This window comes from Aspergillus vadensis, assembly GCF_003184925.1.
Source record: "Aspergillus vadensis CBS 113365 unplaced genomic scaffold BO88scaffold_30, whole genome shotgun sequence".
Classification (NCBI taxonomy): domain Eukaryota; kingdom Fungi; phylum Ascomycota; class Eurotiomycetes; order Eurotiales; family Aspergillaceae; genus Aspergillus; species Aspergillus vadensis.
Genome location: NW_020292068.1, coordinates 298,754 through 324,057, shown reverse-complemented (window position 1 = coordinate 324,057; position 25,304 = coordinate 298,754). Strand labels below are relative to the sequence as shown.

At 52.1% G+C, this 25,304-nt stretch overlaps 10 protein-coding genes across 10 annotated transcripts; 6 read left to right on the top strand and 4 right to left on the bottom strand.

The window, feature by feature from the left end:
• Window positions 1-355: 355 nt before the first annotated feature.
• Window positions 356-2,014, top strand: BO88DRAFT_408440 (bifunctional alcohol dehydrogenase/S-(hydroxymethyl)glutathione dehydrogenase). The gene is made up of 6 exons (XM_025707714.1): window positions 356-560; window positions 627-641; window positions 698-812; window positions 859-994; window positions 1,044-1,681; window positions 1,731-2,014. The coding sequence occupies exons 1-6, from the start codon at window positions 540-542 to the stop codon at window positions 1,943-1,945; spliced, it is 1,140 nt and encodes a 379-aa protein (XP_025558321.1). The 5' UTR covers window positions 356-539; the 3' UTR covers window positions 1,946-2,014.
• A 514-nt stretch (window positions 2,015-2,528) lies between these two features.
• Window positions 2,529-3,775, top strand: BO88DRAFT_374449 (putative 1-aminocyclopropane-1-carboxylate deaminase; the record flags this gene model as incomplete). The annotated part of the gene is made up of 1 exon (XM_025704302.1): window positions 2,529-3,775. The coding sequence occupies exon 1, from the start codon at window positions 2,681-2,683 to the stop codon at window positions 3,773-3,775; it is 1,095 nt and encodes a 364-aa protein (XP_025558320.1). The 5' UTR covers window positions 2,529-2,680.
• An 81-nt stretch (window positions 3,776-3,856) lies between these two features.
• On the bottom strand, window positions 3,857-5,786 carry BO88DRAFT_179734 (inositol-3-phosphate synthase INO1). Its single transcript, XM_025701731.1, has 2 exons — window positions 4,883-5,786; window positions 3,857-4,835 (listed from the first exon to the last, which is right to left on the bottom strand). The coding sequence occupies exons 1-2, from the start codon at window positions 5,584-5,586 to the stop codon at window positions 3,938-3,940; spliced, it is 1,602 nt and encodes a 533-aa protein (XP_025558319.1). The 5' UTR covers window positions 5,587-5,786; the 3' UTR covers window positions 3,857-3,937.
• A 3,474-nt stretch (window positions 5,787-9,260) lies between these two features.
• Window positions 9,261-12,454, top strand: BO88DRAFT_374446 (uncharacterized protein). The gene is made up of 3 exons (XM_025704301.1): window positions 9,261-9,682; window positions 9,773-9,913; window positions 9,998-12,454. The coding sequence occupies exons 1-3, from the start codon at window positions 9,571-9,573 to the stop codon at window positions 12,091-12,093; spliced, it is 2,349 nt and encodes a 782-aa protein (XP_025558318.1). The 5' UTR covers window positions 9,261-9,570; the 3' UTR covers window positions 12,094-12,454.
• A 75-nt stretch (window positions 12,455-12,529) lies between these two features.
• BO88DRAFT_438718 (uncharacterized protein) lies at window positions 12,530-14,278 on the bottom strand. Its single transcript, XM_025709679.1, has 2 exons — window positions 13,017-14,278; window positions 12,530-12,953 (listed from the first exon to the last, which is right to left on the bottom strand). Exons 1-2 carry the CDS (start codon window positions 14,100-14,102, stop codon window positions 12,936-12,938), a joined length of 1,104 nt encoding a protein of 367 aa, XP_025558317.1. The 5' UTR covers window positions 14,103-14,278; the 3' UTR covers window positions 12,530-12,935.
• Window positions 14,279-14,777: 499 nt separating this feature from the next.
• Window positions 14,778-15,418, top strand: BO88DRAFT_408437 (cupin domain-containing protein). Its single transcript, XM_025707713.1, has one exon. The coding sequence runs from the start codon at window positions 14,814-14,816 to the stop codon at window positions 15,375-15,377; it is 564 nt and encodes a 187-aa protein (XP_025558316.1). The 5' UTR covers window positions 14,778-14,813; the 3' UTR covers window positions 15,378-15,418.
• On the bottom strand, window positions 15,389-16,742 carry BO88DRAFT_397322 (zinc-dependent alcohol dehydrogenase family protein). Its single transcript, XM_025705275.1, has 3 exons — window positions 16,523-16,742; window positions 15,989-16,453; window positions 15,389-15,923 (listed from the first exon to the last, which is right to left on the bottom strand). The coding sequence occupies exons 1-3, from the start codon at window positions 16,665-16,667 to the stop codon at window positions 15,454-15,456; spliced, it is 1,080 nt and encodes a 359-aa protein (XP_025558315.1). The 5' UTR covers window positions 16,668-16,742; the 3' UTR covers window positions 15,389-15,453.
• Window positions 16,743-17,301: 559 nt separating this feature from the next.
• Window positions 17,302-18,244, bottom strand: BO88DRAFT_474302 (uncharacterized protein). Its single transcript, XM_025711812.1, has one exon. It carries the CDS (start codon window positions 18,163-18,165, stop codon window positions 17,353-17,355), a length of 813 nt encoding a protein of 270 aa, XP_025558314.1. The 5' UTR covers window positions 18,166-18,244; the 3' UTR covers window positions 17,302-17,352.
• A 336-nt stretch (window positions 18,245-18,580) lies between these two features.
• On the top strand, window positions 18,581-21,835 carry BO88DRAFT_474294 (tetratricopeptide repeat domain protein). The gene is made up of 4 exons (XM_025711811.1): window positions 18,581-19,445; window positions 19,582-20,184; window positions 20,246-21,401; window positions 21,438-21,835. The coding sequence occupies exons 1-4, from the start codon at window positions 18,590-18,592 to the stop codon at window positions 21,799-21,801; spliced, it is 2,979 nt and encodes a 992-aa protein (XP_025558313.1). The 5' UTR covers window positions 18,581-18,589; the 3' UTR covers window positions 21,802-21,835.
• Window positions 21,836-23,073: 1,238 nt separating this feature from the next.
• Window positions 23,074-24,476, top strand: BO88DRAFT_458046 (branched-chain amino acid aminotransferase; the record flags this gene model as incomplete). The annotated part of the gene is made up of 6 exons (XM_025711021.1): window positions 23,074-23,110; window positions 23,162-23,194; window positions 23,269-23,382; window positions 23,432-23,458; window positions 23,524-24,143; window positions 24,222-24,476. The coding sequence occupies 6 exons, from the start codon at window positions 23,074-23,076 to the stop codon at window positions 24,474-24,476; spliced, it is 1,086 nt and encodes a 361-aa protein (XP_025558312.1).
• Between the last annotated feature and the right edge of the window lie 828 nt (window positions 24,477-25,304).

The window sequence follows — 25,304 nt, the reverse complement described above, 5'->3', positions numbered from 1 at the left end:
CGAAAGGATGGAGCTCCCTTACGTTCCCTTGAATGCATTGAGACTACTTTGGCGGAGATTGACCCTCCATGATAGATAACACATCCAGTAGCTCCAGTCAAGGCCCACTGCAAACCGACAATACCGGGACCGAACCCTGCCCGCCACCCTCATACACACTCATGCGGAGTGTATGAGGGGATGAATGGTTAGTGTATGCGAGATAAATGATGCAAGACGGAGGAATTGATGGTATCGGGTTGTGTACCCGAAACCCGGACATCTAGAATGTGCCCAGCAAACAGAGCAAAACAGAACAAAAAGGGAGTGCCCCTCACGGCGCCCCTCTTCTACCCCCCTCGTGCTCCCCTCATCGGCCAACTCCACCGTCTTTGCCGACCCGACCACTCTGCTGCCAATTTATTGCTGGCTCAACCTCGAGCTTCATTCTTCCTCTTCTTTCATCCTTTTCTTCCCTTTTCTCATCCTTTATATACCCTTGATTCCCTCTTCCGGTTCCTTCCGGTTCAGTGATTGCCACCATCTTTGCCTGATTCATCATGGCCAGCACTGTCGGACAGGTGAGTTTGTTTGTACCAGCTTTAGCAATGGCCAGCATTGACGCGTGTTTTGGCTAACTCTTCTAGACCATCACCTGCAAGGTAAGAAGCACTCGAATAGTGACCTTCACGATCCAGTATACCAACAAAGTTTGTAGGCTGCGGTTGCCTGGGGCGCCGGAGAGCCTCTCTCCGTTGAGGACGTCGAAGTTGCTCCTCCCAAGGCCCACGAGGTCCGCATCCAGGTCCTTCACACTGGTGTCTGCCACACAGGTTGGTGATTTGAAACAGCGGGATTGAGCAAGGCTGACCGAGCCAGATGCCTACACTCTCTCCGGAAAGGACCCCGAAGGTGCTTTCCCCGTTGTTCTGGGTCACGAGGGTGCCGGTATCGTCGAGTCCGTCGGCGAGGGTGTCACCTCCGTGAAGCCCGGTGACTATGTCGTTGCTCTCTAGTAAGAAATACCTTTTGCAGTCGCAGACTGCGATTGCTAACGTTTGCAGCACCCCCGAGTGCCGTGAGTGCAAGTTCTGCAAGTCTGGCAAGACCAACCTCTGCGGTAAGATTCGTGCCACCCAGGGCAAGGGTGTGATGCCCGACGGCACCTCTCGCTTCAAGGCCCGCGGCAAGGACCTGCTGCACTTCATGGGTACCTCCACTTTCTCCCAGTACACCGTCGTGGCCGACATCTCCGTTGTCGCCGTGACCCCCAAGATCCCCACGGACCGTTCCTGCCTGCTTGGCTGCGGTATCACCACCGGTTACGGTGCGGCCGTTGTCACCGCCAAGGTGGAGGAGGGCTCCAACATTGCCGTCTTCGGTGCCGGCTGTGTCGGTCTCTCGGTCATCCAGGGTGCGGTCAAGAACAAGGCCGGCCGCATCATCGTGGTTGATGTCAACGACGGCAAGGAGGCGTGGGCCCGCAAGTTCGGCGCCACGGACTTTGTCAACCCCACCAAGCTTGGTGGCAAGACCATCCAGGAGCAGCTGATTGAGATGACGGACGGCGGTTGCGACTACACTTTCGACTGCACTGGTAACGTGGGTGTGATGCGGGCTGCCCTGGAGGCGTGCCACAAGGGATGGGGTGAGAGTATCATCATCGGTGTTGCTGCTGCTGGCCAGGAGATTTCCACTCGCCGTGAGTTCATTGAAACTGCAAAAAATGGAGCGATGCTAACTGATTGCAGCATTCCAACTGGTCACTGGCCGTGTGTGGAAGGGATGCGCCTTTGGTGGTATCAAGGGCCGCACGCAGCTTCCGGGATTGGTTGACGACTACCTGAACGGACAGCTGAAGGTGGACGAGTTCATTACGCACCGCGAGAAGCTGTCCGACATCAACAAGGCGTTTGAGCAGATGAAGGCGGGCGACTGCGTTCGCTGCGTTGTTGACCTGTCATGATCTGTTATAACCTGTCATAACCTGTCATAATGTACACTGATGATAATCAATGAAAAAATTACGAGTTAGATAGAAGTGTCTATAAGCAGTAGTATCGAAGGTCTATATATAGGCAGTAGTCTCCAAGGTCCTCAGCTACAGAGTAGTAGGACCTTGCGGTTTACACAACGCACAACATTGTCTGCAGCAAGTTAACCACTGCAAGTACGGAGTACACGGGAAGAACAACACGCTGATCACAACCCCTCACCTCACTACTAGCCTCCTACAACCTAACCAACTCCTTGACCTTAGCTACTAGTATATGTACTATACTAAGACAGCTCCACAACAGATACCCCCTATCTAATCAGTACCACTATCACTATCAGTATCAGTATCAGTATCACGATATCGGAGGACCATCCGCTAGTCAGACACATACCAAGATAAACTTATCGTCGCCCCGCTAATCACCTCATCCAAACAAAAACAGTAGTAAATCATAGTTACCTCTACTGCAGTACGGGCAACCTCCGAGCAAACAGACGCTTAAACTCGGTAATTAATGCCATCAGAAGAGGGGTAAATGAGTAGATCGGCTCCGGGATCGGATTGCTCCTTATATCTACTATCTGCTAGTAGTGCCGTGTATATATACCTCCGTTACTGCCACCACTACCACCAACATCCACCCTCATACATCTTCATCCAACTTACACTACCACCATTGTGACTACTACTACTCCTATCAAAATGACCATCCAATCTCAAACCAAAGACCCTCTCCCCCTCCCACCCCCCTTCTCCTCCATCCCCCGCCACCAACTAACCTTCGGCCCATCCCCGATCCACGCCCTCCCACTAATCACCGCCGCCCTCAACCCCCCAACACCTACCACCATCTACGCCAAACGCGACGACCTCTCCTCCCCGCTCGCCTCCGGGGGCGGAAACAAAACCCGCAAACTCGAATACCTGATCCCAGACGCCCTCAGCCAAAACTCCACGACCCTCATCTCCATCGGCGGGATCCAATCCAACCACACCCGCCAAGTCGCCGCCGCCGCCACCGTAACAGGGCTAAAATGCCGAGTGATCCAAGAAGACTGGGTACCCTGGAATGACGCGCACTACAGCAAAGTAGGCAACATCCAGCTGTCGCGGCTAATGGGGGCAGACGTACGACTTGACCCGTCTGGATTCGGGATCGAGCATAAGTCCACTTTGAAGAAGTTGGAGGAGGAGTGTATCGCGAACGGGGAGAAACCTTATTACATCCCTGCGGGGGCGTCGGATCATCCGTTGGGAGGGTTGGGATTCGCGCGGTGGGCGTTCGAGGTGCGGGCGCAGGAGAAGGAGATCGGGGTGGAGTTTGGGACGGTGGTGGTTTGTGCGGTGACGGGGAGTACGATGGCGGGGATGGTGGCGGGGTTTAAGTTGTTGGAGAAGTTGGATCGGGAGAGTGGGAGTGGGAGGGGGAGGACGAGGGTGGTGGGGATTGATGCGAGTGCGAAGCCGAAGGAGACGAGGGAGCAGGTGTTGAGGATTGCGAGGGAGACGGCGGAGAGGATTGGATTGGGCAGGGAGGGGGTGACGGAGGAGGATGTCGAGTTGTGGGAGGAGTGGCATGGGGGTGTTTATGGCGTCCCGGATAAGAGGACGTGGGAGGCCATTGAATTTGCGGCGAAGACGGAGGCGTTTATTACGGATCCGGTGTATGAGGGTAAGAGTTTTGCGGGGATGATGGATTTGGTCAATCGGGGGGAGATTCAGGGGAATATCCTGTTTGCGCATTTGGGGGGACAGTTGGCGTTGAATGCGTACTCGGATTTGGGGAAGACGCAGTGATACTCTTACAGGGCGTGATATACGAGTGACAGTGTCATACAACGATAGTGTGAGAAGGATAGTACGAATGATTTATTGATATTCAAAGAGTGACTGTAGTTGGCTAACAATGGCAAAGGTGGTCAGCGCCTAGCACAACGGCTAAGCACGTACTAGGTTGGTCTAGAACAGCTTGTGCTCCAGAGTCATCTCCGATTCGGGCTGCAGTCCAACACACGCCCGGAAGATGTTGGTCAGGGCACTGCGCTGCTTGGTGAGCGAGTTGACCACCGGTGTGCCCGGAGGAGTCAGAGGAGCCTTGAGCATGTAGCTCAGCACGCTGAGCACGCTGTGGAAGCCCTTGTACTCGGCCGCCTCATCCGCCTTCCAGCTGATGCGAGTCATCATCTCGGCAATCAGCACCAGGTCAATGATCAAGGGCGACGCCAGCAGCGAGTCCTCGCAGATGTTGAACAGACTGATGGTCTGGTGGCCACCCATGAAGATCTCCGCGTAGTACTCGTCGAGCGCGCGCTTGTTGTCGCCCACCGCAGGCATGTACTTGATCACCACGGTGTGGTCGGGGTGCTCGTCCTTGGCGTAGAGGATCTGGTTGGCCGCGACCATGTCGTCCACCACGTTGGACTTGGAGATCTCCTTGGACCGGAACTGCTTCTGGGAGCTCAAGTTCTTGCCGTCGTTGTTGCCCAGGTGGTTGTAGCTGGCAATAGAGGTGAGCTTGATACCGGCGTTGATCAAAAAGTCAACCAGAGCCGACTTCATCTTGGTCTGGCCCGACTTGAAGTCGTCTCCGCCAATGAAGGCCTTGTGCTGCTCAGCCAACTGGATCGCACCAGGGACGAAGGTGTTCTGGGGAGAGCCGTTGATGAAGGGAACCTTGTCCAGGATACAGGCCACGGCAAAGACAGTGGACGGGGACACCTCCAGGTGGCTGGTCTTGATAGCGTTGAGCAGGTTGTCGGCCGTGTCATTGACGCCAGGAAGGATGTCGGCGTAACGCTCGGTGTTGGCAGTCCACATCACGATGACCTTGTCGAGGCCGTTCTGCGCCTTGAAGTCGCTGTTTGGGTCAGCGAGGAAGCAACAATTACACTACAGCAAACTCACCGAATGTCCTGCTGAATCTTCTCAACGTGAGCCCAGCATGCCTTGGAGCCCTCGAGCACATTGTCGGCCCGGTCCTCCTGGTTGGCAGCGATAAAGTCCGGGTAGTAGATACTAGGCAGGGGCTTCATCTCGGCCATCTCCTTACGAACCTGCTGCTTGAGGGTAGGCTCCAGAACCTGAGCACGGTCCATGGAATCGGCAAGGTTCATGCTGCTAATGTCCCAACCACCAATAGCGAGATCATTGGGGTGGACCATGGGCAGCATGTCGTGGAAAGGAATGTTGATCTCCTCACCGGTCTTGGCGTCAGTACCGAGCTTGATGGTGGAACCCATGACCACAGAGCCGTAGTAGTTGGAGGCGCGCATGCCCTCGCGGGTCTCCCATTCAAGACCCCGGCGGTTGGCAAGAAGACCTGCGGTCACGGTGGAACCATTGTTACCACCCCAGCCGACCATCATGACACCCACCTTGCCCACCTTGCGGTCGACCTTGAAGTGGTAGTTGGTGGCCTTGGGAGTGGCAACGAGCTTGTTGTCGGCAGTGCGGGTGATATCAGTGGTATGGTAAGCATACTGGCTTCTGATTTCATTGTCGGTGTACACGACGTTGGGCGAGTTGACGGTAAACAAAGGAGCGTTGGCACGAGCGGACCCGTTCACGGCGCCATTGGCAGCAACATCAGAGCTTGCGTGGGGAGCCATTGTTCACAGTTGACGATTGGCGTGCGAGATAGATAATACGAGTGTTCAAACTGCGAGTTGTTTACTGGACGTATAATGCGTAGTCCGGTGCCCCACCACGGTTGGATGAGCGCCGGCCGTTGAACGGGTGGTGCCGCCTAAAGAAAAGTAGACAGATTAGCCATGAGAGGTCTCTGGAGAGCGGATTTCTCGAGGGAAGGTCCAATTGCTGTTCTTGGAGCATTGGGAACATTGGGATAGGGGCAGCCATCACCGGGAGACCGCGGAGAATGGTGGGAAACTTACGAGTTAAGAAGTGTGGCGAAAATTTTGACGGTTTTTATCAGACCACGCCTCAGAGAGTGTGATCAAAAGTTGAATTGAGCGAGTGGAAGACGATTGCTAACGAACTGAAGGTATTGATGGGTGGTAGAAGGAGGAAGGGACGAGGGAAGCGAGGAGGGAACGGTACTTATACGGCGGGTCACGTTGCTGACCGTATCCGGATCCAAACTGCTCCGCACCCCCAACCAGCTCAACAGTGCACTAGCCCGCCTTCCTGGCAAATGACAGGCTTCAGGGACTGTCTAGCGAGATGTTGACTTCCGAGTGCCGGCGTAAAAGCGTAAAAGGTCAACCACGACCAGCGCATCCCACAAATGACAATTGCGGTGTGCAGATCGTGTCCATGTCAGTGTCCATGTCTCCCGGGCACTCATGAGTTTGACTGGTGAATGAGAGGCTAGAAATTGCGACAGAGTGAATGTGGCTTACGGACTGTGACTTTTCAGTACATTGAATCTATTCCTTCCGGCTCCAAATGACCATTCCGCTATACAAATCTGCCATAATCTGGCAGTATCTCGATAAACCCCCGCTCTGCCGTTCCCGGCATTGGCCTGCCGCTAGCCCATGAACGGCGAGATAGGATTGTGGGTGCCATAATTCCCAGGAGAGAGCAAGCAGCGGTGTCCCATCTTTGGGACAAAGACAGACTCGAACTCAGGACAGGCAATGGACTCCCCAGGCTGGGGACGGAATGTGGCCTGGGCTCCATCCATCATCGATAGTGGGTCGTTTAGGCAGTGGGAGTCGCGGGGCTCCGCCCGCGAATCGCGATAATGGCAGTTCATTGCCGACGCTGACACCAGACTAGAACCGAGACTGGTGCGAGTTCATAATGCAGAGTGTAAGCCAGATATTTGTTTCATGAATAAAGAGTAGTAACAAAATGCAATCGATCAGTACAAGTCAAACTTGTTGCTGGTACGAAGCTCGACAAGAAGCTCTATCGTGGTGTGCGGACAGGGGGAGCAGCGGAGAGCTCGGCAGACGAGCCGTGGTAGAATCACGACCCCTGGACTATCCATCGGTAATGCGTGCATAACGGCCCAACAGGACTGCTGCCTGGATTGTGAAAGGGGGACTAGCTAATAGCTATACGTGCTCGTCTCCACCATGTGCTGTGTGTGTGGTGTTCCAATGACGGGGTGTAATTTAGTAGGGTTCAAGCTAAGCACACCAATCATGATGTTCTCCTGCAACGCTGCCGTTTACACAATCATGTGATAGCGCCCGCTGTACAGTCCTCAGGCAACACGGCACCGATAGGATAGGGATGCAGCCTCAGGCTGTCCATCGGCCGTGGGATTGGCGGAGGGCGGGAAACATTCGGGCAGAGATTCGGCTAGACCTTCGGCAAGCAAAACTAACCGACTCAGACGCCATGGGCTGACGACGAGCGACTCAGTGTCAGACAGTGAGAGATCCGCTTGACGCACAGAATATATAGTCAGACCATGCTAGATCCATCATCCAGGAGCGGTTCCATTGAAAGGTTCTTTGTTTAGAATATAGTGCTGTGTACGGAGTAGAGCTTGCGCGGAGCATTGCACCAGAACCATACTGTGCACACAGCACAGTACTACTAGAGGGATATTGTCCGCCAATCGGACTCAAAACAGCGGCCGTGCATATCCCGTAGGCAGGTACCCATGGGCTGTCGTCAGCCAGATCATGAGATCGATCCTCCACTACGCACAAAGCATGCCATCATTGTCACAATCCTTAGGTATCCTACTCAATCTTGAGAGCACTGCGCGTCGCCGACTGCCGGGTACTATTGGGGCCGAACCATGGTACGGAGGTCACCGGTTCCTGGACTCTACACAGCTAAGAATCAGCTGGAAGGTTTCGATCTGCATCACCCGGACAATGGTCCACCAAGATGCGTGAGGGCAGTCGAGGGGTTACGACTGTTCTCGAAATTCGGACAGTTTCTAAACATATATCTGCCAGTTGTGACAGGCCATCGGTTTCCCAGATCGTCGGGTCCAACCAAGGAATGACAGCGTATATACACTCTACTAAACCGGGCCCCTTGCTTCCTGCTTAAGCTTCCGGAATATACTTTGAAGTTGGAGATGGGGTAGATGCAAATCACATCTGCTTGCGGGGTTACTGGTTGGGGTGATTGTCCATTCTCATCTTGAACGTTAAGATTGGGATAACAGCATGAGATGTCACTCCTGGGGGCCTGTGCTGGGTCGCCTCGAAGGTAAAGGACTATTGGTGATGCTAAAAACGGAAGAAGAAGCACCGCACTCCATATAAGGGGGAGTAATAGGGGAAGATTATTGGTGTAAACCTCCAACCGATAGACGAGGCTCGTGCGTTCTCATTTGGAGGCCTGCAAGTCCAGTCACAGAAGGATACTCCTCCGTCCTGGAGGTGACAGACGGACGACACCTTGAAAAACATATTGAGCTAGACTAGTTGCCATTCCACTTGCCAAGTTAGACTGGGGGAGGACGGGAGAATCGTTGTTAGTCATGGGGGGCGGGTTGCCCCTGAAGGATGATCTGCGGTGGATGATGGTTCAGGGGCTAAAATGCCTGGGAGGCAACACTATCGTCTGGAAGGTCAAGATACCAGCCATTGTTGCAAACTGATTGGGGAGGTGGGAAAGGGGTAGATAAAAATAAATGAGAGTCAAACCGATATTGAGTGTGAACACGAAAATTAAGAGGCTTGACCGGGGGGTTCGGAGGGAAAGTAGGGTAGAAAGTAGAGTAAAGTATGGGATGCGACCGGAGTAACTCTCGGTCCAGTGAGTGTACACACCGTAGATGTCCATCCATAGGAATCACCCGTCGATAGTCATGGAATAATTATCCTGAAGACACATATTCGGAAAGCAAATCAGCCTCACTACAAGTTTCTCCTGTGAGTAAGAATTCATGCCAATCGCTGACCTGACACCAAAGCAGAATGTGTTCCGACCCGCGGCGAGCTGCAGCCAGACACCTTCTAGTCTTAGTCTTAGTAGGGTTGTCAAGGAGAGAGACATGAAAGTGGTGCTAAAGCAACAACGCGTGTTGGCTGGACGGGCGCAGGGCCAATCAGGGGGAAACATTGCTGGAAGGGTTCGTGGATCGCCCCAAACTTCCAACTTTCTCACTGCGAACACACGAGGAAGTTCTCTAGAGTCCCACCCAACTAGAATCGGTCTTTTCTGCATCCCAGACGGGCTAACTATCCACCCACTGGACACACACTACACTGGCAACCAAGCTAGTCTAGTCTAGTCTAGTTGTTTAGTGTTCTTTCCCCCCCAGCCAAGAGTTTACTACTACTATTAGTATTAGTATTTTGGATGGGCCCTTCCCACCCCCCCCCAGTCAACAATGGTTGGTGCTTGTGCTTTCTCCCTTCACTCTTTTCAGTTCCGACATCCATGCGTCTCTAACCCAACTCCTTCTGGCTCCATCCAGATCGTCCTGTCGCGTCGTGTCGTGCCCTTGACATCTGGGGATGAAATTGTTCCCCTCATGCGAGGAGTCCTGCACTGCATAGATTCACACGACCCTTAAAGCACGCGCCCGGTGTGGCCTGGACGAGCCACTTTCCCCCCCCTCACACAAACCCCCCTCCACCCGCTCATTCCAATGAGCCAGTGACTGGTGGATATCTCTTCGCTATTGTAGACTGTCGCCGTTGCCCAGCATGGCATCCATCATGGAGGGGGGCCTACTGCCCATGATTAAATGCTCCAATTGTGGAATGAGCGTGGAAATCTCCTCCATGGGCGATCATGTGTGTGTTAAACCAATGCCAGGTAAATACTGATTCTCTCTCCCCCAATCTTTTTCGACTTCAGCTATGCTGTCCACGGTTGGAATGCAATGTGTTGACCGGTCCCTTGCAGCGACTCCTTCGCCATCCCAATCCCCTCCGCCGCCCCCGCCCAAATCAGACAATGTGTTACCCTCCAGAACTCCCAGCGATGCCTGGGCCTCCAAGTCTGGAAGGTCCGGCCCTCCGCCTCGCATTGACCCTGCAATGGCCAGTATGTTTATTTGGATACCACGCGAGCCTGCGCCATCCATATATTAGAGTTATGCGTCTCATGCAGTTAACACCGGCCTTCCAGATCGTCCCTTCCTGAACCCCGCAAGCCCAATAGCCAACCACGACCCGTTGGTCCCCTCCCCTCTTTCGACGTCTTCAGGTCAGCGATCGCCGTTCAGAGCGCTTCAGCGCAGCCAGACCTCTCCGTTGCCCGACGAACCGCAATCTCCGGATTCGATTAACCTGGAAACCGCGTTTGCGACGTTCCCCTTACCCCGTTCCATGTCGGACAGACGCCCGAGTGGTATGTCGAACGTAAAGGATCTCAGGTCAGCACCACCAATGCCGTCGGCTCGATTGGCACCGGCATTGGACCGAAATGCGCCGGATGACGATGTACCTCCGCCACCGCTCCCGAAAGATGACCCTCCGGCGACGGCCATGGGTGTTGGGCATAGACATGGCGCTTCGATAGACAGCAAGAGCAGCTACCGGACATCGCTAGCAAGCACACGATATGGAGACAATAGGAATTCCAAGCGGTCAACTGCCATGTCGAGCCGCCGGCCTTCCTTTGGAAGCGTCGCACGCGATCCGTACAAGTTCGTGGATGATGCTCCCCCGGTGCCGTCTGCTGCACCGCAACAACTCCTGCGCCCCTCCCGGATTTCGGACACCTCGGTGGCCGGAGTCGCGGACAAGCGTGAAGGCAGGGGTGAAATATACAGTGGCTTCGATTTTGGGGTGTCGGAGCGGCCGACGAGCGCCAAGGCTGAAATTGACCATGTTAATGCGAGCGCGCTCCGAGTCTCATCGCATACCAACAGCAACTCCGATCGTCTGAGCAGTAACCGCGGCTCAGCAGAATTGTTCTTCCAGAGCCCGTCCCAGAGTTCCTATGGACCCCCGCTCGACTTTGAGCTACCCAACGAGCCGCTGGCTTCGCCTGCGACCCCGGCCAACGGGGAGTACAAGGCCTTCAAGCCGCAAAGCTCTGAATTTCTCCAGCCAGCAGACGCTGAATCTGGTCGCTCCAACGAACGGGATACCAACCAGAGGAAGGATTCTGATTCGGCTAGTGAAGGGAACAACTCCGTCTCCAACTTCGCACGAGCATTGGGACTAGAGGTCGACCACACCGCGAATGATTCAATCACCTCGTCGGATTCCTCGCCGTCCGACACCACCCGGAGTGGAACGTCCCTATCTAGTCTGCCATCGGAAGCCAGTATGTCCCAACGGAATCCCTCAGACCAGGGTCGTCTGGGCCCTGTTGTGGAGGAAGAGAAGAAGTCTCAGCAGCCTGTGCTGGACGAACCGGTCCTCGAAAGTCCGACCGAGCTCGAGCCCCCTCGCATTCCAGAAGCCTTGTTCAGCCCGGACTCACCGACTGACCCTGCCATTAGTCAGGGCAGCCTGTCGCTTGTTTCTGAAAAGAAACCCCAGCGTCCTGAGGAGGAGAGCCCACCGCGGCAAGAGGTGGTGCGTTCTGCGACGGCACCGCAGCCGCGACCCTCCCCTCGGCCCAAGGGCCCCTGCCGTGGTTGCGGTGAAATGATTATGGGCAAGTCCGTGTCATCGGCCGATGGCCGTCTGACGGGTCGATACCACCGCGCCTGTTTCGTGTGCTTCCAATGCCGGACGCCGTTCCAGACGGCCGACTTTTACGTTCTGGAGGACCGTCCCTATTGTGCCCAGCACTATCACGAACGCAACGGCTCCCTTTGCCAAACCTGCCATACTGGCATTGAGGGTCAGTACCTTGAGACTGTTGAACGCCGTGGCCGTGGGCCCGCGGATCGTCAGAAGTTCCACCCGGACTGCCTGAAATGCCGCACCTGCCAGATTCCCCTGAAGGGAGATTACTTTGAATGGTATGGCCAGGTTTACTGCGAACGTGACGCCCGACGGGCGGCAGCTGCTACGCCACCACCTCCTCGTCCTCGCCGTCCAACCATGCCCTCGTCTCCGTTAGCCCCGTCCGGCCGTGGATATCCCCCACCGCCCCCAGGGTATATGGGCCCTCCTGGCCCCGGTCCTGGCTTTGGACCGCCTCGTGGACGGGGTCGTGGTCTGCGACCCCCCGGCCCAGTCGATGGGCCGTACGCAGCGGCGGGACCCCTTCCTCCCGCGCGACGTTTCCCGGAGCGCCGGACTACCAGGTTGATGATGATATGATATCCTTAATGGCTGTTCTGATGGGCGTTGCGCTGCGGACGGCTATCTTTCTTGTTTTTTTGCCAGTGTTTTCCAAGTTCTCGGGCACATTTTTTTTGCCCTTCATATTTCCTTGCCATGACCTAGACCTTTCGCCATATACCCTTCTTTTGCATCTCCAGAAATTGGTTCCTCATCGTTAATTTCTTTCTCCCCTGGCTGGCGAGGTTTGAACTGGGGTCGCTTCTCTTCTTGTATGTTGGTGGTCACCAACAATTCATGTTTACACTGCATAATGTCTGGTGTCATCTTGGTGTTTCCAAGCTGGTTATTCTACTTGGTTGGGTGGCTGGATATCCTCTTGACGGCATGTTAGAGCGTTAATGTATGAATTGATTAATTTCACATTAGCAACATTATTGTCCAGTATGTAAAGTCACTGTAGATTCTCCAAACTAAACATATCGTGTGGTGTACTGCCTGAGGCTGCCGGATGGACCACCTGACCGGGAAATATATATGTACCGCAGATTCACTTTCGACCACCACGTCCAGTCCCCTTCCACAGAAGTATTGGGGATCAACCATTCCCATTCTGCCATCAAACTATCATGTTTCATGCGCTCAGTCGGATGGAAATGGCTTTCATGGATCCTCGGTAGGACCATAATGTTTGCATATCCCTTATTCCTTACTTACTGGCGGGGTTACGTTGACTACCAGCTCTGCAGTGGTTTCGGTGTCCACTGAACCAATTGAGTCGAATCTGAAGTAGCACATAACGAGGCTTCTCCTGCTTGAGTCAAAGGTACTCAATCTTGTCCAGACTGAGCCTCGGACGATGACGAGTCAATTGTGCTCATTCAACCGGCTCGCAAGAGCTGCAAAGATAATTAGACCCGAGTCTCAGTGGACAACAACAGAGGATAAAACAGTTGACTCACCGTTCTGAATAAATGCATCTTCTTCGTGGCCGATACATTTGGCCGGCCTTGCTTCGTGTTCTCTTCCGCTTGCTGTTCGCCGCAAATCGTACTATTAATACTAGGTGAACTGGTGGGAATGTTGTCTGATGTCTTTGGTACGGTCTTCTTCGGAGGAAGGTTCAGCGGGAAGTGCGGCATTTCCATAACGAGGGGGATATCAGGGGACTGTTCTCCGCCCTCCTGGACCTCCATAAGTATGGGGTTGGGATGTCCCGCATACCCAGGAGTCGCTGGTCCTGTGAGTGGTACTGCAGTTCGGGCGATGTACTGGCTTTCCGGAGACTGGGTCTGGGGCACTCGGCTTGGACGGCGTTCTCTAGCGGCGCTCTCGATCTGCCTCAACTTTGTGTGCGTGAAGGTCTCCCTGTTCATCATGGCTGTTGAACGGGCCATGTGATATGCACCCAGGGTTTGATTGATGTCCGCTGCCAGGGCCTTGTATAGGCGCATTATGTCTTGAGCCTTTGTTTCTGCCTGCACGGCCCATATCCACAGGATTTGGTGGTGATTCTGAAGGCCGGGATCACGCTCGAAGGCTTCGCATATTTGATCTCGTGTCGATAACATCTCCTTGAGGGCCTTACTCATATACTCATATAGTGTCTCGGCCATGTCTCTGCACTCGAGGGCGTATACTTGGGACTTTATCATGGGCATACCAGCAGTCTTTGCCTTTAACACGGCGTCGATAGTCTGCCATGACTTGACTGTTTTGTCTTGGAGATGGTTGACCTGGATGATGGCATCTTCGACCAACCCTAGTGTGGGATTCTGATGCGAGCCAGCGCGCGTTGTTCCTAGGGTTGGGATAGCGGTGGGGACATGCACGCCGCCGCGCGGGGTTTCTGGCACTTGCTGTTCAGGCACTTCCCTTTGCGGCTGTTTTCCCTTGGAAAGGTCGCTTTGGGATTCGCATGGGTGGTCTTCATGACGAGCAACTTTCTCGTGATGCTTTCCTTTCCACAAAGTCAGGATTGACCGTCGTCTCTGGGTCTCTCCTTCTTTTTCTTGCCGGGATGCTGCTAAGACTTCTATCCCGTTCATCTCGGTGTGCTGTTCCAGCTCAGAGTGAAGATCAAGGCGGTGTATGTGCGTGCTTTAGCTTTGTGGTGGCCTTCCGTATCGACTTTTACACTGGTGGAAACATCGGATGATCAGCAAGTGGATGGAGCTATAGCTGGAGAAGGAAGATCGGTGGCACCGATCGAGCAACGAATGAGTTGAAGAAGGCGATGACGTTGGGAGTCTGTGGCTTGTCCAGGCTGCCACCTCATGCTGGGTGTGCCTCGGAAGGTCGTGTCGAACCATGGTCAATAGGAAGGGAGTTCCTGTTTGATGGATCGATCCATTGCTGCTACGTCAATGCTCGTCATTCCCCAGCTCTAAAAGGGTTGTCCGTGCGGGCAGCTTCACAAGCTTATCTGGAACTATAATGCGGACCAACCACAACACATGACTCGTGTTACTACTGTACCAGCTCACCGGTAACACAAGGGGTAAGATGAAGAGGACCCTTCTTACCGAAGCTGTAAACATGCACAACATTCTCATCAATCTCGGTCTTTCCTTCCTCCGAACAAACCAGATCGTGCCAGCGCATCTTGCATATCGGCAGCCAGCCACAAGCGGCGGGGGATCTGCAGGAGTCCTCATGGGAGTCAACAACACTTATACCCCTCCCCTCCGTCCAGCTCTCCATCTCCCCAAATTCCTCTCCCACTCTACCAAACACCCATCTCAACAAAACTACCCACCATGGCTGTCCCCTCTGGCCTCCCCAACTACACTCGCCACATAACCAGCCACAACTCCTCCGGCGAGGCAATAATCCACTCCTCCACCGCGGGCGACTGGACAAGCATCGGAGAAGACCGATTCGGTTTCAGCGTCGCCTACACTACCTCTTCCTTCCCACCCGACCTCAACAATGACGCCGACATTTCCTCCCACACAGCCAAAATGGAATCCAAGAACCTCGGGCTCGTCAGTCCCAACGGCACCGTCTGTCGCGTGGTGGACTTTGCACCCAACACAGACCCATTCATGCACCGCACGCGGAGTCTAGACTACGGAGTTGTCCTGGAGGGCGAAATCATTATGGAGCTGGACTCGGGGGAGAAGGTGTTGATGAAGAAGGGCGACATAGCCGTGCAGCGGGGGACGATGCACGGATGGCGCAACCCGAGCAAGGAGAGCTGGACGAGAATGCTGTTCGTGCTGCAGGACTGCAAGCCCATCTCTGCGGAGGATGGTAAACAGCTGGGTGAGGATCTGGGAAAGTCGTCGGATCTGCCTCCTTCTGATGGAGCTAATGCATAACTCCAATCACTATCACTATCTATAGACTAAGACTCTATACACACACCGACAAGAAATGAATGAATGAATGACCCGATCAAGGAACCCGAATAACAACCTTCCCAAAATGCCCTCCACTCTCCAAGAACCTAAACGCCTGATCAGCCTCCCCAAACCCAAACACCTTCGAAACCACCGGCTTAATGCCCTTCTCCTCATAGAAAGCCACCATCTCCTCAAACCGATCCCTCGGACCATTAATAATCCCCTGCAGCGTAACCGTCCGTCTCAGCGCCAGCAGATTGACATTAATCCGATCCTCGGGATCATCCACCTTGCCGGACAAATACCCAATGCAGTTAATCAGTCCCCCGAAAGCAATACACTCGAAACTCTTCCTCAGCGTCCTCGCACCACCAGTCTCAAGGATAACATCCACCCCCTTCCCCTTCGTAATCCGCAGCACCTCCTGATCCCAGTCCGGCGTAGTCCGATAGTTGATCGTGTAGTCCGCACCCAGCGCCTTTGCTTTCTCTAGCTTTTCATCCGACGAGGACGTGATGATCACTATACACACACAGTCTCATTAGCATGCACACCCAACCCCACCCCCAAAAGGATAGAGAACATACCAGTAGCCCCCAACCCCTTCGCAATCTGCAACCCCGCAACCGCGACCCCCCCAGTCCCCTGCAACAGCACCACGACCTCCCCACCCTCACCAGCACCCCGTCCCTTCATCAACTTAATCCTCTCCTCCAAACTCATCCAAGCCGTAACACTCGCAATGGGCAACGTACTCGCCTCCACATCGTCCAGATGCCCGGGGGCCTTCACAAGCCCATGTTCGGGAAACACCCTGTGCGTGGCCAACACCCCGGGCTGGGGATGTCCCAACCCATTCGCCAGTTCCTTCTCGGTGACTTGGCCGGTGATGTGATCGGGCAGGAAGGTCGAGAGCACGCGATCACCGGGCTGGAAGCGGGTCACGTTGGGGCCGATGCGTGTGATGGTGCCGCACATGTCGGAGCAGGGGACTTTGTGCTCGGGAGTGGATGTCGAGGTGGATTTGTGGTGGGTGTATTCGCCTTTTGTTACTGTTGTTGTTGTAGTGGAGAGTTAGTGGGTGGTAGAGGAAGGAGGGTGATGGGGAGGGGGGATGGTACCTTCGACATCGCGGTAATTGAGAGATACGGCGTGGATCTCAACGAGGACTTCGTGATCTCCTGGAATTGGGATGGGGATGTTGGTGGTGGATTTGGTGAGTGAGGAGAGGCCCGTTAGGGGGGTGGTCCATTGGGTGAGGGACATCTTTCTTCTTTATTTCCTTTGTTTGGTTGTAGGTGTAGTTGTAGTAGGGGATGTTGTAGTATATCGAATATGTGGGATAGCAACTGGGAGGATGTGAAGGATGAGGGGAAGACAAAAAGGGAGGAAAAAAGAAGGGGAAAAATTGGAGTAATTGTGTTGATGTCACGATGACCCACTGCGGGGAGGGGGGTTAAATGGGACAATTGATTATCAATCAACAACAACAATAGTGGATGCGAACTTCTTCACGGAAAGGGTTTGCCGGATGGAGAGTGAGGAGTGGAGACTAGTAGTTTATTGTGGTTGTGGTTGTGGTTTCCGACTGGGTTGGGTATTCGCAATTGTGCTTTTTGATCGGGGTATTTTGGATTGGGTGGATATCATGGTTTAAATAGTGCTATTTGTATATACCTGAGGTATGTTTGCACGAAGTAGAACATTGCCTGCTTATATCAGACCAGATAAGGTTCTTAATTCATAACAATAACATGGGGTTTGTAGTGCTTTTTTTTATTTTTATTTCTATTTTATTTCCCTCCTAGAAACGACAGTAGACCATTAGGTTTCCATACGATTGCTTCCTCGTTTCGTCCACAGTATATGAGGCCCGAGTGTGTAACCGTTCATAGTTACCCACTGTTAGTCTGCGATACCTAAGACTACATCGTTTTCCCCGTCCGCCGTGTCACGCTTGTGCTCCTTGGGAAAGTTGTAATGGTATGGAGTCAGTAGAATCCGTGTCCTGACCCTCCGCATCCTTCAAAGAAGCTGGTTCAAGGGGTGCCTCCGGGAGGTGCAGGTCAGCCAGCAGACCGAGGCGAGAAATATGGTTACGGTAAAGATCTCGTTCACCGCGATAGTAGTCTCTTTCCGCAGTGAGGGACCGGATCTGCTCCGCCTGCAGCAGCTGTTGCTCGGTATCCCAGTGCGAAGGCAGTCTGGGGACCCAGTAGTTCCTCCGCATGTCACGATAGTCATCTCTTTGCTTTCGTAGAAATCGAATTTCCCTAGCCTGCTGCCGGATTTCGCCGGCCTGCTCCTGGATTGTCTTATAATGCATGGTATTTAGGCGCAACACAAGAATGTGGCGAGAGCGCCAGGCTGATAGTTTCGCTTGATAGTCTTTTTTTAATTTGTCGAGCTCATCGGAAGCTTTAGACTCCTCAATATCCCCATTCCGGTTTGATTCGTGGTCCACATGCGAACTTGGTAAGATCTCGTCCAGCACAGGTGGCTCAGGGACCCGTGTTGCTCTGTTATCCTCCTCCTTGGGAGTCCTTGTAAAATGCTCAGACAAACCCAAGAACCTCCGAGACGTAGGTGACTTTAAGGAAACTCGATTCGGTCCATCATCCCAATCATTAACCCGGTTGAGGAGCTCATCACCTGAGACACCATTAAGAACGGACATGTGAGGGCGTTTGCACGAACTAGGGGGATGGGAAATTCCCGATATGTGACTACCGACGGAGGAGGCGGGAGAAGCTGGTCGAGACATGTGGTGCTAAGCGACGGTCAAAATTGAGGTGTGCAAGTATTCATCTAAGGACTATGTTCACTGAAGAGATGGGTCGTGAATTGGGAGAGATTGCTGACAGGCCTTACGCAGGGGCGTCAGGCGCTGCAGGTTATAAGTGTGTGAAGATAGGATGAACGCCAGTGATGAGGCTGAGCAGGCCGCCACGTCAACTCGCGTGCGGCCCAACTTCGCCTTCAACCACTGTCGGCCACCATGCCAGAAGGCAATTCTGCAAAAGAGTACTGTCCATATTTACCTGTCCACCAAAGGCAAAAACGCCAGTACTTAACATAGGAAGATCGTTTGAGCTGTGGTGCCCCACTCAGCCGAGGGCTGCGGAAGGAATACGGGAAGGCGTATTAGTATTGATTTAAGCTTGTGGACCCCCCAAACCCGCTTCACGATGCCATCGGACACACTGCTAGAGGATTGCACGATCGTCTGGCTTTGCCCCTTGGAGGTTGAACTCCGAGCAGCCATTGTCATGCTCGATGAAATCTCCGAAGACGTCCCCCCAAGGATTCGTGGACAGAACGTCGTCTACACGGTCGGTGACATCGGCCCTCACAAGGTGGCTGTCGTCGGTTACTACCAAGAACAAGGTCTCGCCGTGTCGGGCAGCATGGTTGCCGAAGTTGTCAGGGACCTGCCAAACCTGCAACTGGGTCTCTTGGTTGGTATTGCTGGCGGAATCCCATCGCCAGGAAGCGATATGCGTTTAGGAGATGTAGCAGTGGCTGTCCCCGAAGGTGATCGCCCTGGGGTGGTAGGATATGACCTTGGAAAGGCAGTAGAGGATGATGGTTATGAACTGAAGCACTGGCAAAACTCTACGCATCCGCTGCTGCGATCAGTGATTAACTTACTTCGAGCTCGAAATGGTCTGCGATTCCGGAGACACTTGCAAGTTCTAGACACGCTATCCGAGTTTCGGAGACCTGAACCGGGTGATATAGATACCACTGACGCGCATCCCAAGGTCCATTACGCTACGATTCTCTCGGGAAATACGGTGGTGAAATCAAGAGCCAAAAGAGAACGACTAAGAAGTCTTTATGGCGGCATCGCAGTGGAAATGGAAGCTGCTGGCATGATGACGCGGTTGCCAGTGGCTGTGATTCGGGGCATCAGTGATTTTGCAGATTCGACCAAAAACAATGCATGGCAACCGTATTCGGCGATAGTTGCAGCTGCATATGCTAAGGAAGTTTTGCTGTGTCTGCCTCCTGAGCATCGACAAAGCCTGAGGCGTATGTCCGGTACGTTGGCTCTGAAAAGGAAATACTTCGAGGAAGCTTAAAACTGCAGAACTGATTTCCACCTTGGCAGTCTCTTTAGACAATAATGCGCAACAAGTGAAATCAACACCATTCGCAGATCAGGACCTTCGTTTAGGTCGGACACTGCCAGAGAAGTGGGCTTTTGTCGGAAGACAGGAGGAAATGGCGCTCCTAGAGAAGGAATTGGGCTTTCCAGCACAATCTCCCATACAGAGGTCGGTTGTCTGCCTCTGGGGCCTCACTGGTTGTGGGAAGTCACAGTTGGCTGCTAGGTTTGTGAGCCAACAGTGTTCAAGTTACCCAGCGCGCGAGATCTTCTGGATAAGCGGCGAAAGCCAGGAAAGCTTCGAACAAAGTGTGATTTCCATGCTAAAGTCGGGGAGTGTGGAAAACCCTTCTTTTTCTGGGCGTTTTGATATGACCGCTGAGAAGCGACGTAATCTCGTAGATCTGTTCTTCGCTGAGCTGGATCGGATGACGGATGCGAGATGGCTGCTGGTCATTGATGGAGTCAATGAAGCCAGTTCCTCGTCAAATGGATTCCCATTTTACGACATCCACAGTTATATTCGGGGTCTTCATCGGGGATATATTCTCCTCACTTCTAGGAGGCGCGATGTGGTTGAGAAGTATTACCTTGGCCGTGAGGTGAGAGGGTTGGACGATAACGATGCCCTCAGTCTACTCCAGTTGCAAGTTCATCCACAGCTAATGGAAGGTACTTTCCAGTCGCTTGTCTTCACCGTTCTTTCCAACTATAGCTGACGTATTACATTTAGGGGCGGCAGATTTGGTGTCAATGGTCAGAGGCCTCCCATTAACACTTCGCCTTGCGATGTCCGTTATATCTCGCTATAGGTTATCAGTTCGGGAATATTTAGAGATGTGGAAGGGGCATAACGAAGCTTGTGAGGTCTTGGGGCCAGATCAAACATTATATCGCTCCATGAATCTGAGTTTTGAGGAGCTTGAAAATGTTGACCCAACCGCAGCAAAGGTATTAACTCTCTTCAGCTTCCTTCACAATCGTGACGTATGGTACGATATCTGTCTTGATGCTACAGGACATATCTATCCGCAATGGTTGCAGGAACTGGCTAGACAGAAGACGCCATTCAGGCGATTTTATCCTTTACTGGCCGATCTGTCCTTCATTGAGATGAAGCTTACCTCCAAAGGCAACCGGTTATGGGAGATACACCCTGCAATCCAAGTGATTGCCAGACAACGGGCAAAAGCTAGCGAGAAAGAATACATATCTTGCGTGATATCTCTTGTGGCTGCTAAAGTCCCGAGATCTTTCGAGACTGATGCCTGGGAGACTATGCGGCGACTAATGCCCCATGTCGAGTTGTGTTGGAGTTACATCACAGGGGGCAAATGGGGACCGAACACTAACTTGACTGAACTGGAGAAGCTGGGACATGTATTCAGAAACTTCGGGAAGTACGTCGAGGCGTCCCTCATATATCGAATGATTGTACATGGTCTGAGCCTCCAGGATCCTACCTCGGACAATAACGAGTTTCTAGCTGATGTTCTCACCAACCTTGGATTGGTTTATACATCCCAGCAAAAGTTGAATCCCGCCCTAGACGCTTTCGATAAGTCGTTTCAGCTGATGAGTGAACACAACCTTCTCACACGTAATGCGTCTATGTCCATCTTGTACAACAAGGCCGTGGTCTATATGATGATTGATAGACTAGATGAAGCGGAATTGCTTTTGCGGAATGCAGCTGCGCACTTCTCGGAAGCTTCACAGAGTGACCACACCCTGATGCGTACTCAGAGGAACAACCTCTACCTGCGCATCTTAAATGATATGGGCGAAGTATTGTTGCGCAAAGGCTCTGCATCTGAGTCACTGGAAGTTTTTCAGCGCATATGCTCCAACTACAAGGACTGGCAAGATAACTGTCATCCGGCTCGGGTGTCTGTGAAGCTGAATATGGGAAGAGCTCTGACCAGGCTCGGTAAATATGCCGAGGCTCGAGAATTGCTTGAAAATGTCATTTCAGTATATACTGAATGGTGGGGACGACGACACCCAGAGACTATGCGAGTTATTAACGAGCTGGCCTGGAGTTTCATGGAAGAGATTCAGAACAAACGGACAAATGGTGGGAATTGGAACTCGTTGACGGGAAAGGCTGAAGAGCTCTGGAACGAAGCACTGATCTTCTATCGCAATTATCATGGAGACGAGTCCGATGTTGTGCATTTTATCGGAACGAACTTGGAAACTCTATACTCCTTGCGACAGCCTGCGTGGAATTTGGAGTTCGACGTTGCGATGTCGGGCTCCAGCGAAATCTATCTGGTCACTGAATGACTTCATTACCAGAGAGCACGGGCCAATCACGCAGACCTTTTCAGCTGAATGGATTATTATGTACAATTCTCAATTATTGGCTCTTTTTATCGTCTGTTGGATGATTCACAGTGACCAGACACTGGACCATATCCTCCACAGCCCAAGTTTCCCTGACCACGGCCTGCTTCGATTCACACGGAATGTACACGGATCTTGCCTATGCAACACCGGGAGCAACCGCAGGGATCAGGTATTGTAGTGTGCGACTTTGCCTATAAACGCCATCATATTCATGCCCCTTTTGCTATTCAGCCGCTCGATTTATAAAGTCCCACGTTACTCTTGACTTACTTATATTCAAACATTTACATGATCAGGATCCACTAAGCCATGATCAAAATGAAGTACTACTTCACTACTTGGGACCCGGGACTTCACTATGATAATACCGGCTTCAGACTTGTTCTCCTCTCTGGGCAGCAGTCTTGGGCATATTCCCTAATGAAAGTAGTCTGTTGGCTTCGTAAATGATCGGATATTGTCAGCATTCAGTTTACTGGTTCAGCGCTAGTACGGGTTGCTCTTAGAATCTCAGCTTCATCCATCTCAGAGATGGAGGTCGCGCAAGGGAGAGCCACGATTGACTCAGAAAGTACCATGCACGTCCCGATAATGGTGATTAGCCCCTGTAGGCTCTCTAGCTTGTTTCAGAGTCTAAAGCTGAAGTGAGATCATTTAGCCCCATGTCTAGTCTGGGGAAAATGCTCTTCTAGAATTTTGTTCCATGATTGGGGTGGCATTGGGGGCTGTGTTCACTAGTAAGCCAAGGAGTAATGTCGCTTAACTAGACACGTAAATCATTGTACCAGGACCATAATGCCAACTAATATCTTTCGTAAGGCTTAAAGTAGCATCTTAACCATCTAAATTAATTAGTATTATACTGCTTACTACATCTAGTGCTTATTATGGTATGTTGTTAACTATACTGCTTACTACATATTAGGTGAGACTTATAGCATCACGTGGTCCGTAATTGGAGATACTCGTTTAGTACCTTACAAGCGTATCCCATTGTCTTCGTACAGTGTTTCATCGACCGCTAATAAGTTTCAGCCCCCGTAAGGCTTTCCGAATTACGAGGATGTTGTAGTAAAGGGAGCAACGCAAATGATATATATCCTTTGATTGTTTGATAAATGTAGACTAGATATTCCATAATCCCGGGTTTTTTGTAATCTCAGGATATTCTCTATAGTGTTATCAATTGGAGTGCAACAAAACATCATCATGAGTTCCTTTCCACCTCCTCCTACTCAGTCCCTAGGTGAGTAGTCTCCCTCGCAGCCGCAAGAGGGTGATCTAACAGATTGTGCAGAATGGGAAAAGCTCGGGATTGCACCTATGGATGGTCAGTATATGCCCTGAGACACGAGAACTGAGACGAGAATTTGTAATATGACTGACAGTTTCTTCGCTATGTAGTAAACGCTCATGTCGAGTGTGAGTATTCGGTATTCACTGGCCATTGGTCCGAGCCCCGACTGGTTGAGGATCCTTTGCTGCGCATCCATGGTCTCGCGCCCGGGCTCAATTATGGTAAGTTTGTGTGTCGAAAGCATCAGATCAATCGCTAACAATACCACAGGTCAACAAGCATTCGAGGGCATGAAAGGTATTGTGACATAAGACCTGTCTACAGATGGCTCCTGAAGGAATGTGGAACTAACTTTACTTCAGCCTATCGTGACCCTCAAGGCCAGATCAACGTCTTCCGCCCCAAGGACCATGCAGCCCGGCTGGCCTTGTCGTGTTCCGCAGTTGCTATACCCACCATTCCAGAGGAACTCTTCCTGCGTAGTGTCAATCTCGCCATTGCCGGGAATGCTGAGTATGTGCCACCGCACGATACAGACGCTGCGCTCTACATTCGACCTCTGGTATTCGGATCCGATCCTTTCTTTGCCGTCTCCGCAGGCACAGGGTACAAGTTCTGCATCTACGTCCAGCCCTACAGGGCCTACCACGGAAGTCAGCCTATACCCGCCTTGATCCTGGAAGACTTGGATCGAGCTGCTCCTAAAGGTGTGGGCCATGTCAAGGTTGGCGGAAATTATGGACCCGTCCTGAAATGGAGTGATCAGGCTCGTGCTGAGGGATACTTCATCACTCTACATCTCGACAGCCGGACCAATTCCGAGATTGACGAGTTCAGTACCTCCGGGTTCATTGGATTGAAGAAAACTGGAGACTCTTTCACAGTGGTGGTGCCCAGTAGTCGCTCTATTCTGAAGAGTGTGACCAGCACCACATGCCTAGACTTGGCAAGATCCATGGGTTGGAATGTTGAGATTCGCCCGGTATGTCTTTCACCAAGCTGAATACGCTCCTTGCCTTGACTGGGATCGGTTATTTATATAGACTAACCTCGAATGCAGATACCATATTCTGAGCTCCAATATTTCGATGAAGTCATCGCAGTCGGTACTGCGGCAATGCTGGTCTCTATCAGGTCGATCACCCGGAGGTCTACTGAGGAGACTTTCACATATAACACTGACGGCTCTGGTGATGGTTGCAAGCAGCTCCAACAGGCTCTTTTGGATATTCAGAAAGGAAAAGTTAAGTCCGACGAGGACTGGCTATGGCAGGTTTTGCCCATTGAGCAGGGAGCTGATGATAAAAATGCATGATTGTAGATACCAAAGCGTGGCATTTATATATAGTATATTTCATTAAATTTTGTTATAAATATTATGGGTAAAAATGTACTTTATTATTAGTGGTCAATCAGAGGTCGGTGTTTGGCTATATATATCATCCAACTTAATAATATGGGTCACGGAGATCTCCTTTTAGTGGATCATGTATACAATGTCACTAGCTTCTGAGCCTTCGCTTTATTTGAAAAGATTACTACTTCTAACGCGATCCGACGATAGGAGACGCACCGAGAAGTTGTATGTCATCGCCCGTGCTATAGCTTTAAAGCCCGTGCTAGGGGTTTACAATGTTGGTGCCTCAGGCATAAACATTTATTTCCATGGCATTGCCGTCCTTCCACGCCTTGAAAGTGAACATTTTCACGCAGAACTAAGGTCTATACAGTGCCAGTGAAACGGAATAAAGGCAATCCACTTGTCGGGCGTCAAATCTATGCAGTCCTACCAATACTGGCAGGTTAATGGGACTTACGGGGAGCGGACGCGTTACTGCCACATCGGACATCCGCCCGTGCGAGAAGATCTGCCTCCAGAAGCCTTATGAGGTAAGCAAAAACAGATTGAAATCGTCATAGAAGGTTGCTAATAAGTCATGCTTGGTTACTATTACGGTAGTCAGCGGTTAGTGTGAAATGGCATAATTGTGTGGCTTAGGAGACTGTTCTGCAATTACATGAATTCTAAAGTTAGTTCACATTACAATACTTACACGGTTACGCACATGAGCTTACGGTACTTATTACTGTATTTCTGTGTAATTGGTTCGTCGCCCGACCCCGCATCATCAACTAGTACTGA